Raw genomic sequence first — 19606 nt, 5'->3', positions numbered from 1 at the left:
CCAGCTACTTGGGAGGCTGAGGTGGGAGGATCACCTGAGCCTAGGAGGTCGAGCTGCAGTAAGCTGTGTTCATGCCACTGCGCTCCAGCCTCGACAGAGTGAGACCCTGTCTCAAAAATATAATTAATTTAAAAAAGAGTTTATCCTTACAAATGATAGTGAAAGCTATGAAAGACTCATCTATGAAGGACGGAGAGTATTACAGACGTGTGACTTTGCCTGGGAGTCAGCAGCTCCCCTGAGATGACACTAATCTGACATCAGATGAATGAGTAGTCACCATCCAGGTGAGGGGTTTGGGAGTAGATGGAGAGTGTCCCTGATGCTGAGGCCAGAGGGTACCCACAGGCTCTGGGATCTGCAAGCCTGGGGACAGGTGGGCCCTAGGGATCCCAGGGCTATGAGCAGGCACACAGATGGGGCATGATCCCTCTGAACCGAGGAGGAATGGGAATGAAAACAGAGAAGCCTGGTGAGTGATGCTGGGGGTTTGAACTGATGTCATCACAGTAGAAATGCCAAGTCAAAGGGGACTTTATCATTGAACTTTTTTATTATGGAACTTAAAAAAATAAATAAATGTAGAGAGAATAGTACCATGAACTCCCGAACCCCTCATCCAGCAGCATCCACAATAGCCGACCCACAGCCAAGCTTTTCTCAGCTATACCCCACCCACGCCCCTTACCCCAAATGTATGACGCCGAAGCAAATCCCAGATTTGTTTGCTGTGTAGTTCACGCATAGATATTTCAATATGTGTCTCTACAACAAACGGACTGTTTTTAACATAACCACATGATCATACCTAGAAAGTAAATGATAACACAAGGGGAAATGTCTGAGGCTTGATATTTATTGCCAGACTACCCAGAAAAGCCCCCCGCCAGAACCTCACCCCAAGGTATGAGGGTCCCCATCTCACTGCACACTTGCCAACACTGGGTGTTACAAGAGATGGATTTCTACAAGAAGCTCACCCCAAAACCTAGGAGCTAACCCTTAAATTACAGGTTCATCTAATTTTAAAAAGCAGCCACAGAAACACTTTCTGTGGAAATCTCTCTCGCACATCCAACGGCCACTTGTGAACGGCCAGCGATTGGGGGTTGTAGAGACAGGAAGTGGTGAGCCCAGCAACCCCTGCCGGCTCTCCAGGGCAGGTCCAGGGTGGGTTCACAGAGCAGGGCCCCTGCCCATCCTTCATCTCCCACATCTGCCCTCAGCCAACGGGGCAGACTGAGAAAGGGTTTCCTTAGGACCCAGGGGTTTCCAGAAACAACCCACCAGAGCCAGAGAGGGAAGGACCAGCAGGTGATCCCCTCCTATGGCAAGCACGTCCCCCTTCAGGGCTCAAAGGGTTTCTGTTTGAGCTGAAACCTGGGGACTCACTGCCTTGCCTCTCCTCAGACCTGTGCCCTCCCCACAGTGACTCATGGGCCTCCCATTCAGTCAGGAAACTAGAATATTAAAAAATCTACAAGCCAGATAGATGAGTTTTCAGGTTCAGATTGCAGTTCCATCTTTCTAGTAAGATGGAGGCAGCCACAGTTCCAGAACTCTCTGCGCAGTTCCCTAACCTTTCTGAGCCATGGTCTTTACCTAATCAGGTTTGACTTCCTGCTACAGCCTCCTACTCTCAGCCCAGAATAGAGGTGGCAACCAGGCATGGTGGCACGTGCCTGTGGTCCCAGCTACTCAGGAGGCTGAGGTGGGAGGATCGCCTGAACCCTTGGGAGTTCAAGGTTGTAGTGAGCTGTCATCTCACCACTGCACTCCAGCCCAAGTGAGACCCTATATCTAAAAAAATTAAAAATAGAGACAGCTGTCCTTCCTGCAAGCCAGCCAGTCAGACGCCGAGTCCTCACTGTGTTCCAGGCACCCTGCTAAGCCGGGGAGATGCAAGAGTGAATAGGACCTGATCCCTTCTCTGCAGGAGCTCACCATCTCTGAGAAAGGCAGTCACATAAACACCGTGCAAGTGACCAGGGCTCCAGAAGAGATGCGTTCATGCTGCTGTGGGAATTCAGCTAGTGGAACCAAAAGCTCTGCCTGGAGAGAGAAGGCTTCTAAGGGGTGGGATCTTAAAAGCTGGGGCTTGAATGACACTAGGGAAAGTCAAGGTGGGGGAAATCGTCTCCTGGATAGGACATGAACTAACACTCTTTGGATTCAAGCAGCAGAACATCTGTTCATACACTTACTGGACATTTGTGCTTCTTATTTGAAGTAATGTCTATTCAGATCCTTGCCCATTTTTTAATTGGGTTTTTTTTTTTTTTATTATTGTTGAGTCGTAAGAATTCTTGGCCAAGCTCAGTGGCTCACGCCTGTAATCCCAACATTTTGGGAGGCTGAGGCAGGAGGATGACTTGAGCCCAGGAGCTTGAGACCAGCCTGGATAAGATAGCGAGATCCCGTCTCTACAAAAAATTAGCTAGCCATGGTGGTACACATCTATAGTGCCAGCTAATGGGAAGGCTGAGGTGGGAGGATTGCTTGAGCCCAGGAGGTTGAGGCTACAGTGAGCTGTGATCACGCCACTGCACATCAGCCTAGGAAACAGAGCAACACCCTGTCTCAAAAAAAAAAAAAAAAGGTTTCTTTATATATCCTAGACACCACTCCCTTGTCAGATACACAATTTGCAAATATTTTCTTCCATTCTGTGAATCTCAATATTTCATACCTTTTGAATATGGTGCCATATACATATACTACCTATTAAAATATCATAGGTAATTCAACATTTTCTGGAGCCACAATAAGAAAGTAAAAAGAGGGCCAGGCACGGTGGCTTATGCCTGTAATCCCAGCACTTTGGGAGGCCAGGGCAGGTGAATCGCTTGAGGTCAGAAGTTCAAGACTAGCCTGACCAAAATGGTGAATCCCCGTCTCTACTAAAAATACAAAATTAGCCGGGTGTGGTGGCGGGTGTCTGTAATCCCAGTTACTCGGGAGGGTGAGGCAAGAGAATCTCTTGAACTCGGGAGGTGGAGGTTGTTGCAGTGAGCCAAGGTTGTGCCATTGCACTCCAGCCTGTGCAACAGAGCAAGACAGAAGCTATATTACATAGAATTCCATGACAGTGAATGAGGTATTCCGTGAACACAGATGGTTGCACAGGCAGAAGTATTTTGGGAAGAGATGACAAATCCATATCTAGAATAAGAGTCTGTTCCAATGAGGACAAAATCGATGTCCCCGCCATGGTGGGTCCAATGTAGTTAGTCTACCACCAGATGGCTGGCTGAGATCCCCCCACCTCCAGGAATGATGAGCTTCTGAAATGCCTGGAGGGCATTTTCTTTCCTTCCTTTCAACATTCACTGAACAATTTACTGGGGGCCTCCTCTGGTCCCAGCCCTATGCTCAGACTATCAATGACATAGCAGGGGCTGGGCCCTTGGTCACCATCTCAGGTTCAGGGTTTAGAGACATGAGAAACAGAAGTGGCTGCCACAGCCACCACTGCTGAAACAGAATGACCCAGTGAAAGGAGCACTGGGCAGGGAGTCTGGGGTACCTGACTTCCAGTTCCAGGTCTGCCACTAGCACCCATGTGACAGGAGTGGGAACACTGTGCTTCTCTAGGCTCAGATTCCTCATCCTTGAAACAGAATGGAAACTCCAGGATGGCGAGGACCAGTGGGGGACCAAGGCTGGGGGGTGAAGAGGGGGTGCATTGTGGAATCAGTTCCTCTTGGGTGCAGAACACGAGTCATTTGTCAGCCAGGTGCAGTGGCTCACACATGTAATTCCAGCACTTTGTGAGGCCAAGGCAGGCGGATCACCTGAAGTCAGGAGTTTGAGACCAGCCTGGCCAACATGGCGAAATCCTGTCTCTACTAAAAATACAAAAATTAGCCGAGAGTGGTGGTGTGCACCTGTAGTCCCAGCTACTCGGGAGGCTGAGGCAGGAGAATCACTTGAACCCAGGAGATGGAGGTTGCAGTGAGCCGAGATCACACCACTGCACTCCAGCCTGGGTGACAGAGAAAAGCTCCGTCTCAAAAAACAACAACAACAACAAAAGAGTCATTTGTCCATGAAGAATTTTTTAAATAATTAACTAATAATTGGTCTCCTTTTTATTATCACAATACACCTGCAATTGTAAACAATGCCAGTGAGAAAATACTCATCAAAAAAAAATCCGTTTTGCCTGAGTTCTAAATAATTACTACAGTTACTACTAAGTTTTAATAATGTATGTGTAAGCTTTAAATTGCAATTTTTAAATTATTTATCTTTTAATAAACATTGTATTCTACATGGACGTTAACTTGGAGAACTCCATTCTACAGTTATACCCAGCCACAAGCGGACCCAACTACCTGTGATTTTTCTAGAGTAAGTATGTAGTGACTTGGAATCTTTCAATCTCACTTCTGGCAGAAAGTGATTAAAATTTAAACAAATAAAGACAGGGAAATTTAAGTTCCCACCCACCCATCTCTTTAACACCTGATGCATTGAACCAGGAAAGCTCAACTGCGCCATCTAGTGGTAGAAATGGTGATTACAGGCACATGTGACAGGACATTCTCATCCCCGCGGGCAGCTCTTGTACCACAGGGGTAGCGGGCACAGGACTATGGAGCACTTGAAATGTGACTCATCCGAATGGAAATGGGTTGCAGATGTAACATGCATACTGAATCTCTAAGACTTGGTATGAAAAAAGAAGGTAAAGTAGCTCTTTAACAATGGATTATACTGATTACATATTGATTTTCTATTGATTACACATTCAAATGATAATATTGGGGGTGAGGGAAGCCTCGGGAAGGTTTAATCAGACAAGCCAGCCCCAAGGCTGATTGCATCCTAGGTCCACCTAGATAACAACGAGCAAGTTCCTTCACTTCTCAGGGCCTTAGTTCCCTCGTCCTTAAAAATAGATGGGTGATACCCACATCACGGTACTGTGATGATTAAATGCGGTAAGCCATGTAAATGCCTAAGACACAGCGAGTGCTCGGCAGAAGCTGGTTTCCTTTCTCTCAGAGCTAATCAAAATGGCAGAAGAGGCCGGGCGCAGTGGCTCAAGCCTGTAATCCCAGCACTTTGGGAGGCCGAGACGGGCGGATCACAAGGTCAGGAGATCGAGACCATCCTGGCTAACACGGTGAAACCCCGTCTCTACTAAAAAATACAAAAAACTAGCCGGGCGAGGTGGCGGGCGCCTGTAGTCCCAGCTACTCGGGAGGCTGAGGCAGGAGAATGGCATAAACCCGGGAGGCAGAGCTTGCAGTGAGCTGAGATCTGGCCACTGCACTCCAGCCTGGGCGACAGAGCGAGACTCCGTCTCAAAAAAAAAAAAAAAATGGCAGAAGAACTAGAGCAGGCAGCCTCCTCGGGCACTCTCAGAGGGTCTGGATTTATTTCCCTTTTTCCCCTTTAGCACTAGGCTGCAGGTGTGTGGCCCAGGCAATCAGCCCCTCTAATTGTGGAGGACCAGCTCCAGCTGCCGCCCTCCTGGGCCCCTGCCCACCTCGGTGCCCACTGTGTGCACAGCACCAGGCGCCAGCTCATGAGCTTGCTCTCGTCCTGTGGGGCAAGGCTCAATCCCACCTTTCTGCCTGGGTGTCTTCCCAGCCACACCGGCCCCTCTGCTTCCCGCAGTGGGCGGCCTCTCTGTATCCACACCCACCACTGGGCACAAACTGCGCACCCACTGCCACCTCTGCATCAGCGGTTCTGTGTCATGCTGGACCAACAGTATCAGCATCAGCTGGGAACCAATGAGAAATGCAAGTTCCTGGGCCTCAGACCTGCATCAGAGACTCCAGGGGTAAGGCGTGGCCATGCTTCAGAAATACCTCTAGGTGACTTAGCTGCCTGGTCAGTTTGAGAACCAGTGCCCTATAAACCCTCACAGCTTCTTTTATTCAGGGTCCCCTCCGCTCCCCTCCCACCCTCTCCATCCAGTGGAGCCCCTATCTGTTGCAGAGGAACTCCTGTGCCTAAAACTACCCTGTCATCCCCTTCACCATTTTGCCCATGGTAATCTTCACCAAACTTTAGCAAACTTTCAGTATTTTTATCACACATGCAGGCCACTTTTCTATTTCTTCCTCAACATTTTAAATTTGATACAAATTCAAATACACACTTTAGTTGGGCATAGTGGCTCATGCCTGTAATCCCAGCATTTTGGGAGAGTGAGGCAAGAGGCTTGCTTAAAGCCAGGAATATGAGACCAGTCTGGGTAACATACCAAGACCCCATTTCTACAACAAAAAATTAAAAATTAGTTGCACACTGTGGCATGTGCCTGTAATCCTGGCTACTCGGATGGCTGAGGCAGGAGGATTGCTTGAGCCCAGGACTGCAGTGAGCTATGATGGCACCACTGCACTCCAGCCTGGATGACACGACTGAGTGAGACTTTGTCTCTAAAAAACAAAACAACCCCAAATATACACTTCAGCCTGGTCCTAAAGAATCTAGAAATTCAGACTTAACATACAAATTATATTTTTTCTATCACATATTAAACACTATTAAAAAACTGTTTATCACCAGGCACAGTGGCTCACACCTGTAATCCCAGCACTTTGGGAGGCAGAGGCGGGTGGATCACCTGAGGTCAGGAGTTCAAGACCAGCCCGGCCAACATGGCAAAACCCCATCTCTACTAAAAATATAAAAATTAGCAGGGCATGGTGGCGTGCGCCTGTAATCCCAGCTACTTGGAAGGCTGAGGCACGAGAATCACTTGAACCCGGGAGACAGAGGTTGCAGTAAGCCAAGATTGTGCCACTGTACTCCAGCCTAGGGGAGAGAGCACGAGACTCTGTCTCAAAAAAAAAAAAAAAAAAAAAAAAAAAAAAAAAAAAAAAACGTTTATCGAAACCGTTTATCTAAAGTACTACCTACAAGTCATTTTGGGGAAATGATGCCTGCCATGTAGCCTGGCTCTCTCACAACACACTTTATCCTACCGTGTCCTATCTACCCCTCAGGACTTCCATTTCCCTCCTCCTCTCATCTGCAACCCGGGCTATTGACAGCCCTACCTTTCTGGACCACCCAGCACCTCCCTTCCTTCAACCCCCGACCCAAGACTCTGACATCCCTGAGGACTCCCTGTGAAACATCACCAACTCAATAAACACACATGGAATGAATGAACTCGGCCCTCAAAACATCTGCCTCTGCCCCACAGCGCCCCAAGCCCCAGTCCTTATGTAACTCGTCTCTAAGTAGCAGGTCCAGGAAGTGTCCCTGGACCTCCTGTACACATCTTTCCAGGCCTCCGCCCACCCACCCTTGCACCTTACTTTTCCACCCTCCCCAAAGGCCTTGTGCGTGCCAGGCATTGTACTAGGTAGTGTGGAAACAGAATATAAAGAACAGCCCTGGCCTTCAAGGAACTCAGGTTCCCATAAGCCAGAACGGGTCTTCTCATTCCTGCTATTGCTCCCAGAAACATGTCACAAGCATCCTCCCTTGTCCATATCAGAACACCCAGAAACATAGGGTCAGTCAGAGAGTGGGAGGCATGGTCAGCACACCAACCGTGAGTTAGGGGTGGGTTTACTAACGAAAGCTCTCTCCAGTGATGGAAATGAAATCACTGGCAGCCCAGGGCAGGGGCATGGGAACTGACTGCAAAGTGGCATGAGAGAACTTTCTGGAGTGACGGAAATGTACATCTTAATTGGAGTGGTGGTTACAGAGATGTATATATTTGTCAAAACTTATCAAACTGGCTGGGCGCAATGGCTCACACCTGTAATCCCAGCACTTTGGGAGGCTAAGGTGGGTGGATCACCTGAGGTCAGGAGTTCAAGACTAGCCTTGCCAACATGGTGAAACCCCCATCTCTACTAAAAATGCAAAAATTAGCTAGGCATGGTGGCGCTTGCCTGTAATCCCACCTACTCAGGAGGTTGAGGCACGAGAATCGCTTGAAACCGGGAGGCGAGGAGGCTGCAGTGAACCGAGATTGCGCCACCGCACTCCAGCTTGGGCGGCAGAGTGAGACTCAGTCTCAAAAAAAAAAAAGTATCAAATTATATGCTTAATAGAGTTGATTTTAAAAGAGATAGACTCAAGTCCCCCACACTGCCCCTCACTATGCATCAGCTGGGGCCTAAGTTGCCATCTTTCCGAAACTGTTTCTCTAACACATGGTTTATGGGCTAGTTCAATGATTTTCAAGCCACTTATTTAAACAAAATCTTACCCTAAACCAGTACAACAGAGCTCCCTGGCTGAAGAGGATGTGGAGAATCAGGTGCTGTACTTCTGACCCCCTTCCCCTCCTCACAGTAACCCTGGCGGTGGTGCATGAACCCATCTGAAACCATTGGGATCCATTGTCTCTAAGGTCCCAAATAGCTATGACCGTCTTTGATTCTATGCCTCTGCTAAAGATTTGCTTCAGACTAAATATATCCCCTTTTCCTCCACACCAGATGGTTCTATATTCCTCCCCATGTGGAAAGAGTAGGTTTTCATGCTCCCATGGAAGAGGGAAGCAGGGACCAGACAGAAGGCCATGTCTCTCCTCTCCATTCTCCTCTTCCTGGGTCCTGTCACACAGCGCATACAGCAGGTGTTTAAGAAGGGGCTACAATTTAAGACCTCTCATTAATGGCCAATTTTGTTTACATCAAAGTACTTATTAAAGCCTAGATCACTGGGTCATTAGATGTCCAGTAAATCCCCATGGCTCTTCATCAAAGAGGCAGAAGGCCCTGGCCCAAGGCCTCTAACCTGAGCAGAAAGACTTGGTGGGTCTGTATGACCAGGGTAGTATCTCATGGGGTGGGGTGACATTTTTAGTGTTTGTCCTGTCCTCTGACCAGCTCTCCCTGCTTCTCCTCCCCAGAGTGGACTAAGGACTAACTAAAGGAAAAAAAGATGTAGCCACGGGTTCTGGTGGAGTAGGTTGTTGAGGAGAAAGGACAGCATAGGATTAGAGGCCCAGAGGTTCTGGGACAATCACGATATAACATGAGCCATATGTGTAATTTTATGTTTTCTAGTTAGTAGCCACATTAAAAAAGTTAAAAGAAACAGATTGAATTCATTTTAATGATATATTTTATTAACCCAACATATTCAAAATCTCATTTCAACATGTCATCAATGTAAAAAATTATCAAGGTATTTTTACATTTCTTTTTTCTTCCTACATCTTCGAATTCCGGTATTTCACACGGCACATCTCAGTCCAGATGGGCCACATTTCCAGTGCTTAATATCCACCTATGGCCAGAGACAAAAACATTGGGCAGGGCATGCAGAAGAGCAGAGAAATGAGGACAGACCCTCCCTAGGCAGTTCCTGCAGGGAGTGGGGAGTGTTGGCGGGGGAGAGTGGATGTCCTCCTGCGTCCGAATGCCATTTATCCTCTTCCCGGAAGGCACGCTTCTTGCTGTCCTCTCGGAGCCAGCACTGAGAGGCTCTGGGAGTGTCCTGTGCAGACCAGGAAGCAGCCAGAAGCCAAGCAGCCCAGCGTCATGCAGAGGATGCCAGCTGGGCTCCTGGGCCAAACGCAGGCCGCAGAGGGGTCAGGTTTGGCTTCCATGGTGTTTTTAAATATCTTGAAGTGCTTGAGGTTCTCATTACCTTACATGACCTTCCTGGCTCCTATAGATATTAGGGTGTGTAACCCCTGCCTAAGACCACAGTTTTGAGAGTCCATTAGCCCTGGATGATAGCTTGGCCACTTTGTCAGCTGTGTTTCTTTGTAGCTGACAACATACGTTATCAAACTATTCATATGTGTCTTCTATACAATTGGAGATAACAGTGCCTGATATGGTTTGGCTTTGTGTCCCCACCCAAATCTCATGTCGAACTGTAATCCCCACAGGTCAGGGGCAGGACATGGTGGGAGGTGATTGGATCTTGGGGGTGGTTTCCCCCATGCAGTTCTCCTGATAGTGAGGGAGATCTGATTATTTTTTAGTATTATTATTATTATTATTATTATTATTATTATTATTTTTGAGACAGAGCCTTGCTCTATTGCCCAGGCTGGAATGCAGCAGCGTGATCTCAGCTCACTGCAACCTCTACCTCCCAGGTTCAAGTGATTCTTGTGCCTCAGCCTTCCGGCTAGCTGGGATTACAGGTGTGCACCACCGCCAGGCTAATTTTTGGATTTTCAGTAGAGACAGGGTTTGATCATGTTGGCCCAGATGGTCTCAAACTCTGACCTCAGATGATTTGCCCATCTTGGCCTCCCAGAGTGCTGGGATTACAGGCATAAGCAACCACACCCAGCCAAGATCTGATCGTTTAAAAGTGTTTGGCAGTCCCCTTCTGCCACCCCCTTCTGCCGCCGTGTAAGACATGCCTTGCTTTCCCTTCGCCTTCTGTCATAATTGTGTTTCCTGAGGCCTCCCCAGCCATGCAGAACTGTAAATCAATTAAACTTCCTTTCCTTATAAATTACCCAGTCTCAGGTACTTCTTTACAGCAGTGTGAAAACAGACTAATACAATGCCTCACAGAGATGTATGAGTTTAATGAGACAAGGAATTAATTGGCTAGCACTGAGTTCAGTAGATAGTAAATACTCAATAAATTAGTTTTCATTCACAAGAAATTTGAACTCCTTAGAGGCCCTGCTGGAAAAAGGGAAGTATGTGAGCAGAAGGCGCTCCCTTCAGCGATCCCCACTTCTGAACATGAGTGCTGAGCAATGGCTTCTGGGCGCACAATTTTCATTAATTTTTTAGTGTCAAGAAATGTCTTTTCATTCAGGCTGGACACACAGTAGACTCTAGGATGTTAACAACTTCAAATGGGGTAAAAAGCTATGCTGGTTTTTGAGAACTTTCTTAGGCTATTTGCCACATGTACACATTCCACAGGGATTTACAATTTATAAAGTTCTTTTTAATACATGATCTCATCTGGATTTCAGAGTACATTATATGGAGAAGTAGAGTGGTTTTTATTATCTGTATTTTACAGTTAAGTAAATTGAAACTTAGCAAGATTATATAACAGGTCGGTGCAAAAGTAATTGTGGCTTTTGCCATTAAAATGCCACAATTACTTTTGCACCAACCTAATACTTAGTTTTCATACATTCTCATGTAGACAAAGTAACTGAATCCAGACTCCATGGCTGTGGTTCCTGGTGTGGTTTCCTTCCTCTGGCACCAACCATCAAACTCATTTTCACCATCTACTGTGAATGTCATGTGGGTCTGAATTACTATGTTCAGCCCTTCAAGTGAACCAATGGAACTTAGTTGAATTAAACCACAGCCTCTTGTTTCTAGAAGCTTCTAACGTGAGACTAAGAAATGTGATCACGTAGAGAATGACTAGCAAAGAATTCTTAGTTTTTTTAATTGAGCTGAGGGCAAATAAAACACAAATGAGATTTTTTTAGTGGAACTGATGTTTGCTTTTAGGTTGAAACTTCCTAGCTCATCAAATATAATACAACCCCAATGGGAGAGATTGAGGTTGGATATATCTTCCAAAGAATGCCACTTTCTAAAAAGGATAGTGTTTCCACTGCAACACTTTCAGTCCCCTGGATAGAATCTTCTCATATAAGCACCTTCCTTACAGCTATAAAAATGAACAGAATATTGCTGGGCATGGTGGCATGTGCCTGTAGTCCCAGCTACTCAGGGGGCTGAGCGAGGAGGATCACTTGCGCCCAGAAGTGGCTATTCACGGCTGTGATCAGAACCTGAACTAGCCACCGAATAACCACTGAACTCCTGTCTCCAGCCTGGGTAACATATTGAGACCCCCACCTCTAAAAAAAAAAAAAAAAAGAGAATGAAAGAAAGGAGGGAAGGAAGGAAATGAGTAATATTGAACCCCATCAGAGGAATAACCTCTGCTTCTCTCATGCTTAGTGTGCTGACTTGCTTTTCTTGGTTCTCAAATGATGCAATCGGATAGAGCTGCAGCTTCCTGGTTGAGGGTTATTTTTTCATGCCTATATTTAAGATGCTTAATTTTGTGATTCATTCTTTATAATTAGATACAACGTTTAGAATATATCTATGTATATCACATTCACATTTTTCCTTTGAGGGCTATTATTTTCCCCTCTGAGCTGATCTTAACTGCAAGTTTTGTTTTGTTTTTTAAGACAAGGTCTCACTCTGTCACCCAGGCTGGAGTGCAGTGGCATGATCTTGGCTGACTGCAGCCTCCGCCTCCTGGGCCCAAGTGATCCTTCCACCTCAGCCTCCCGGGTAGCTGGGACCACAGGCACACACCACCACGCCCAGCTGTGTGTGTGTGTGTGTGTGTATGTGTATTTTTAGTAGAGACAGGGTTTCACCATGTTGCTCAGGTTGGTCTCGAACTCCTGAGCTTAAGTGATCTGCCTGCCTCAGCCTCCCAAAGTGCTGGGATTACAGGTGTGAGCCATGGTGCCTGGCCTCAACTGCGACCTTAAATTTGCAATTGCCATGAGTCAAGAGAGCCCCAGCTGTGTCCATGTGGAAAACTGACATTTCCCCCAAGGTTGGGGTATGTGTGTGTGTGTGTGTGTGTGTGTATATATATGCCCTGGACCATGTACAGTTGAAGAACATGGGTTTGAACTCCACAGGTCCACTTACAAGCAGATTTTCTTCCATCTCTGCCACTCCTGAGATAGTAAGAACAACCCCTCCTCTTCCTCCTCAACCTACTCAATGTGAAGATGATGAGGATGAAGGCCTTTACAACGATCCACTTCCACTTAATGAATAGTAAATATATTTTCCCTTCCTTAGGATTTTCTTAACACTTTGTTTTCTCTAACTTACTTTATTATAAGAATACTATATGAAATACATGTAACACACAAAGCATGTGTTAACTGACTTTATGTTACCCATAGGGCTATCAGTAGTTAAGTTTTGGGGAAGTCAAAAGTTATATGTGGATTTTGACTGCATGGGGGCCCAGCACTAACCCCAGCACTGTCCGAGGGTCAACTGTGTACCTTGTTAGCTTGAATTGCAGCTCTTTTCTAGCCCACTGGCCTCACTTTTTTTTGGTTTCTTTGCCCCTGGGGCTCATGATTTTTAGCCTTTTTCTCTTTTGCCCATAGATATGGTTCAATTGAATTAAGCATTCCTCAATACTAAGGCATTGGAAATAAAAACAACCTATTTCTGAGAATAAAAGAGGAGAGCTAGCATGACACCAGTGGCCCCAGCTACTCACCCTAACCCGGATTCTAGGATGGAACACTCAGGATCTGGGCACTGGACGCTGATGATAAAGGATTAGATATTAATGATCAACTTGAACCAAGACGTAGTCATTGCTCAACTTCAACTTTTCTTCCTTTTTTTTTTTTTAATAGTGAAAATCAAGAGGCTGGGCCTTGACGCATCTCAGCAAGCATGACGTCCTCTACACCATACCCTCTGGCCTGGGGTTCAGCAGTCTTCACCGTTCCCATTCCATGAACCCCTCAAAATCAGGAACACAGGTAGGAATACAGGCAGCCCACATAGCAGGCAAAGGTAATGGAACTAGCCCACCAGGAAGGGGGACTGAGAGGAAAACTCTATACATTTCTGTTTTTCTATCTTCCCTTTCCATCACTTTTTTTTTTTTTTTTTTTGAGACTGAGTCTTCAGCCAGGCTGGAGTGCAGTGGCACGATCTTGGCTCACTGCAACCTCCGCCTCCTGGGTTCAAGCAACTCTCCTGCCTCAGCCTCCCAAGTAGCTGGGATTACAGGTGCATGCCACCATGCCTGGCTAATTTTTGTATTTTTAGTAGAAATGGGGGTTTCACCATGTTGGCCAAGCTGGTCTCGAACTCCTGACCTCAGATGATCCACCTGCCTCAGCCTCCCAAAGTGCTGGGATTACAGTTGTGAGCCACTGTGCCTGGCCCCTTTCCACTATTTAATGCATGTCTACCTCTTCAGTCCTTTCTACAATTCAATGATTAATGATTATGTGCTCAGTACCATACTCAGCATTTTGGTCCTCTTCCTGTTTTTCAAAATGTCCCTCTTGCCCCCGCCACTCCCTTTTCTTGGCATCACCCAGTTTCCCACATGTAACTTTAAGAGTCTCTCCATGCTTCATTTTCAAGGACCTGGCTCCGTGCCTCAGAAGCTAACATGGCAAAAGAGGAGTGTGTGGGTAGGTAACAAAGTAAAGACAACTGTAGAGTGTTTATTTCTATTCAGGATTTAAATAACACCTTTGTCATCAAAGTAGCTATGTCAGCATCAATGACCTGCTGATTATAAAATTTATCCTTGGCAGAGAGAAAGAGAATTAACCTTTAATGAATAATTGCCATCTGCCAGCACTGTGTAAGGCTAGTGATCCTCAGTATTTTAATTGTCAAGGATTCCTCTGAGATTCTTGTAGAAGCTATGAAATCTCTCCCCTAGAAAAATGCAAATGTACACAAAATTTTACATAGAATTACAGGGGCAAACCATTGTCCTGAAGCATAACCACAGACCTTAGATTAAAATCCTCCATGCGAGATCCTTGTTATTGAGATGGATACCATTCTCCCCACCTTACAGATGAGGGGACAGGAGATTCAGGGACATACCCAAAGTCACATACCTAATAAATTACAGCCACGGGCTGGGTACAGTGGCTCACGCCTGTAATCCCAGCACTTTGGGAGGCTGAGGTGGGCAGATCACTTGAGTCCAGTTCAAGACCAGCCTGGCCAACATGGCAAAACCCCTTCTCTACAAAAAATACAAAATTAGCTGGGTGTGGTGGCACACACCTGTAGCCCCAGCCACTTGGGAGGCTGAGGTGGGAGGATCACCTGAGCCTCGGAGGCGGAGGCTGCAGTGAGCCAAGATCACACCACTACACTTCAGCCTGGGTGACAGAATAGTATGCTATCTCCAAAAAACAAAGCAGCTGCTATAGACTGAATATTTGTATTCCCACAAATTACTTTTGAAACCTAATCTCCAATGTGATGATATTAGAAGGTAGGGTCTTTGGGAAGAGGGGTCTTTGGGAGTGTCTTTGGCAGGGCCCTCATGAATAGGATTAGTGCTCCTCTAAAAGAAGCCCCAGAGAGATCCCTCGTCCCTTCCACCATGTGAGGTTACAGTGAAGACGGCTGTCTGTGAACCAGGGAGTGCACCCTCAGCAGACACTCAACCTGCTGGCGCCATGTTCTTGGACTCCCTAGACTGCAGAACTGTAAGAGGCACATTTTTGACGTTGAGAAGCCACCTAGTCTATGGTGTTCTGTTAAAGCAGCCCAAGCCCACTAAGACAGCAGCAGGAACATTTCAACCTGAGCTGTCTAAACACACCTTCCCGCCTCAAATGAAAACCTCATCTAGGTTTTCCTGTTATTGTAACTATCACTCCTTATTTTTTAAATGAAGAAATAAAAATTACGTGAGAAACTGAAACCCATGTGAAGCATTCTAGACTCAGTCATGGGAAATAAGGAAGCTCAGGATCCTGGAGGCTCCAAATCATTCTTATCAGCCAAAAACCCCGCTCCTCCTCAACCCACCCACCCAGCTAAAAACAAGCCAAAGAGGAGCCTTTCTAGAGGCTTCACTTTCCTCAGAACAAGAGAAAAACTCTCTTCAAAATCAGCAGTCAAAATGTGAACTAATAGACCAGTCAAACCTCTGGATGTGAAACAAAACAATTTTAATTTCAGAATATTACAAGAATATAAAAGAAAGACAATGCATAGGATCATTTCTTCACAATTACACACATATAGTCAAATAAGAATGAAAACTTTAAACAAAACAGTTAAGAAACCTTGTTTCTCTTGTTGAGCAAGATGAGGGATAGTACAAAGACAACCCTTGCTCTGCAGAAAGAACCCTGGGGTGAGGGAATATTTCCCCCACAGGTTCTATCTGTCCCCAGACATGGCCAGGGGAGGGCTCCATGGCTCTTTAGCATAGGCTATGGTCTCACATACTCCAGTCTCCATGGTAACCCAAGCACTCAGGCTATTATGTCCCACATCTCCTCGCTGGCCTGCTTCTGTCAACTCTACGCTGGTAGAAGATCTCAGCATTAGCTGTCTAGGGAAGCTAACTTCCTACAGTGAGTTTTAGTTGAGTTAATCACCACTGGTGTAAAAAGCCTGTGCAACTTAGGAACCCAAATCTTTCCCAAATTCTAGACAATCCCACAAAATGCTAGTATCTAGGTTTAGATCTAGGTCCTGTCTTCTGTTTGAAGGTTTCAGGGTAAAGGAGGGCAGAGATAAGGCTCTCTCCTGGGGAAAGGAGTTCTACACAAAAATGATCTCAGAATGGGGCCATTAGCCTCAAGCATCTGTATGAGGCCTTATAGGAAAGAAGACAGAGTCTAGAGACATCTATTCCTAAAAGTCACCCGGTTGCATGGCCAGTCACAGTGGGGCACGTTCCCAGTGACCTCAGGTTCTCCTAGAAGGCAGTATTTTCAACTGTATGCTAACACAGGCTCCTGTGAGGGAAGCTGAACAGAAACATTCCTGCTCAGGAGGAGAGAATGGCTCTGTTCTGACACTCTAGGATCTACTGTTCTGTTCTAGGTTAACAGAACAGATAACTCTGGAGCACCCAGGTGTCACTGTAGTCAACAGCCCTCCACTAGCCCGTTTCCCAAGGGTGTTCCCTTATCCTTCCTGAATGACTCTGGAAGGACATTCTGGGTAAAGAGCTTTCTTTTGTGGAGGATCAACTGTAGTTTTGGTTACGATTCATTACCTGCTCCTTTTTTTATGGTTCATTACCTGCTCCTATTTTGGCACTCAGGAAGAGTCAGTATCTCCTGATGCTCTTTCACTGCTGGCAGGGTTTTCCACACCACATTCATTGGTCCCAATGTAAAAGTTTATCATTGTAAAAGGCGATAAACTCCAACACCTATGGTTCTCACCAATTCAGTCAGTGGGGTTCACACAGTACAGTCTGGACCAGGAAGGTGGCCTACAGTTTAATATGTGTATCCTGGCACAAACACAACGCCCCATATTGACACCACATCAAACCCCATCACAGGTGACCCCAGAAAGAAATGAAGTTGTAAAAACCACAAGAAGAGGCACTTCCAAAGAGATTGTTCCAACATGAAAAACAAACACAATGAAATGGATTCAAAAAAAATCTTATAGATTAAAAAACTCTGTTAAATACTGGCTCAAAAACAATACCTGCCCACCAAATCAGAAGGGAGACAGCAGCCTTCTGTGGCAAATAATAAAAGGGGTTTTGTCTGTGTTTTCTGTAAGATTCCACAGGATTAGAATAGTTACATATTACAAGGTAGGAGGTTATGCTGCTTACTCCTCAAATTTGGATTCTAAGTCGATCACAGCTTCTATTAAGAAAAATGACCTATAAACCCCTAAAGCAAGAGAAAACACAATAAATAAACAAAACACACACAAACTACCCAAGGAGACCAGCTATATAAAGGCATGTGCATGTGATAAATATCTCTCTCACGACCCTCACCCCAGAACACAACCCTTGCTCTCTGATTCCATTCACCCAAAGAGCATCTACGTCCATCTAAAACTCAGCTACTTCCCTTAAATAGAACCAAAAACTAACACAATGACAAGGAGCTATCAGGTCACCACTCTGCTCCCTCTACCTGATGCCAGCCCTGTTTAACAGACCACAGCACCACTTCAGGATGAAGCACATCTAAACAAACAAAGGAAAGAAGGAAGAGTTAAGGAAGAACACCATTTCAATTTGGTGATACCAAAAGGGTTTTCTGTTTGAATTAACTGCTATCTAGTGTAAGAGATTTCATTTTCTTAATAAGAAAAAAAAGTCAAGTATTTAATAGAAACCTACGCAAATGAATTTGCTAATATGTGTTTTTAAAAATGACATAAAACTACTCTAGAGAAAGGGGCTTCTAAGCAGTTTTGTTTTCCTAACCATCTATTGTTCACACTCTATTAAGCTGGAAGACCAAATTTTACATTTTTCTCCACTATTGCTGTTACAGCAGCAAAAGCAGCAGAAAGGCTGGCAGAGAGGGCTGCCAGCTGGGCACAAGGCCAAACTCTGCTCCCCCAGTCATCTTTCATTTCGGCAATGGTGCAGCATATTCAACAGTTTAGAAATAGGTCAGCAAACCACATTTTGTGGGGCAACTGCTTCCCCATAGTGGCCTGACTCAGCTCCAACCCACAGGGTGAGAAGGGTTATAGAGCTCCACAGAGCCAGGCACAAACCTGAGCATTCTCCCCTGCCACGTGCTGCTCTCTGGGCAGACACCAGTTCATACTAGGTCGAAGCCATGCCACTGCTCCATCCAACATATGTGAACACACCAAGTCCAAAAACCAGAAGCTCTGGCCCCATCTCCAAATTACCACCTGTGCCCCTTCTGACAAGGAGAGGGCGGCACAGTAATACTCCTTGAACACTGGTGATAAGCCACAGCTGCTTCCAAATAAGAACATTCTCTCCTTTAAATCCTGTCAACCCTGCAGAGGCTGCTGCTGGCTTCTTTTTTCGGATTCTAACTCGTTCTCAGGAGACGGTCTAGCCTGCACCCTCAGAGGGTGCAATATAATCCCACCCATAAAGACTCATCCTGGGACATAAAGGCAGCCAGTCCCTCCTAGGCACACTCCAGAGCTTCCTCCACATACAAATATTTCAGCAAACTTCTACTATGCTGTCAGTGACTTTTCTTGAGTCACAGTGATTTGGTTCAGAAGTATTACGTTGGCACCAGAGATGTTTTAGTCAAGAGGCAATTGAATGAAGGTAACAAGTTCAGCAAAACACAATTAGGAAAAAAGGGAAAGAGAAAGATGGACAAGGGAGGGAGAAATGGAAGGAAGGAAGGAAAAGAGTTTAATAATTAAGATTTGTTAAAATACTGTATCATTCTGAATTCTCTTTTTCAATACTGCAGGTCAAATACTCTGGTGTCAGACCCAAGAAATAATAAAAAATGTCCAGAAAAGCTATAAATTCTTTGGACACAAATTAGGTATTGAGGAATACAGCCTCATAAGATAAAGAGTTTTCCCAAAGCTCAAAGTGAAAACAAGGGAAAGGCATCTAGCTTAGAGCCCATCCAAAAACATGGCTTTTAAAACAAAAAAATAAACAAAAACAACCAAATACCCAACACTATCAAAACAGAGAAAAACCCAAAATATCCATTAAAAATAACATCAGTCCACTAGGACTGACAGTGCTTTTTCAAAAATTACTGGCAGTTGAGCACACATTTCATATTTTTTTCAAAAGTGGAATCTGCCTAAACACATTGAATGAGCACCGAAGCCCACCTTACTGTGCTATGTAAGTTGGTTGGACAGTTAGTGGTTTCCCCATATTAAAAAAGAGAGAGAGAGCCTAAGCAGTCTCTCAGAAGGCACAGCTTACAAACATCATCCAGTGAGTGGGATTAGAGGTATCAGTCGGGTCATGGTATTAGTTGGCCTTGACAATTCAAAATGCAGCAAGCAAGCTGCAAGTCCAAGCTTTGCTGTGGGCAGGAGTAACACCTTGTCCACTAAAGAGAAAATTCTGCATGGACCATAGGAGACAACTCTGGATCCTTCAGAGAAATCCTAGGTTGAAGGAAAAACAAGAGCATTAGACATGTTCTTAAATCTTTCTTTTTGCAGACATCCCATTCAGAAGCCACAGGGTCTACATT

The 19606-nt window shown here is 45.5% G+C and overlaps 1 protein-coding gene across 6 annotated transcripts in view; it reads right to left on the bottom strand.

Moving 5' to 3' along the window:
• Nucleotides 1-15587: 15587 nt before the first annotated feature.
• The window catches only part of ARHGAP19 (Rho GTPase activating protein 19), an 82774-nt gene continuing 78755 nt past the window's right edge, over nt 15588-19606 (bottom strand). For all 6 annotated transcript variants that reach the window (XM_010389572.2, XM_010389574.2, XM_030941085.1 and 3 more), the window contains one exon: nt 15588-19517. In XM_010389572.2, coding sequence (XP_010387874.1) covers nt 19507-19517 — 11 coding nt within the window. In that variant the 3' untranslated portion in view covers nt 15588-19506. The remainder of the gene's footprint in view (nt 19518-19606) is intronic.

This window comes from Rhinopithecus roxellana, chromosome 11, assembly GCF_007565055.1.
Source record: "Rhinopithecus roxellana isolate Shanxi Qingling chromosome 11, ASM756505v1, whole genome shotgun sequence".
Taxonomy (NCBI): domain Eukaryota; kingdom Metazoa; phylum Chordata; class Mammalia; order Primates; family Cercopithecidae; genus Rhinopithecus; species Rhinopithecus roxellana.
Note: the sequence above shows the minus strand (reverse complement) of the source record. Positions and strands in the feature narration are given on the sequence as shown.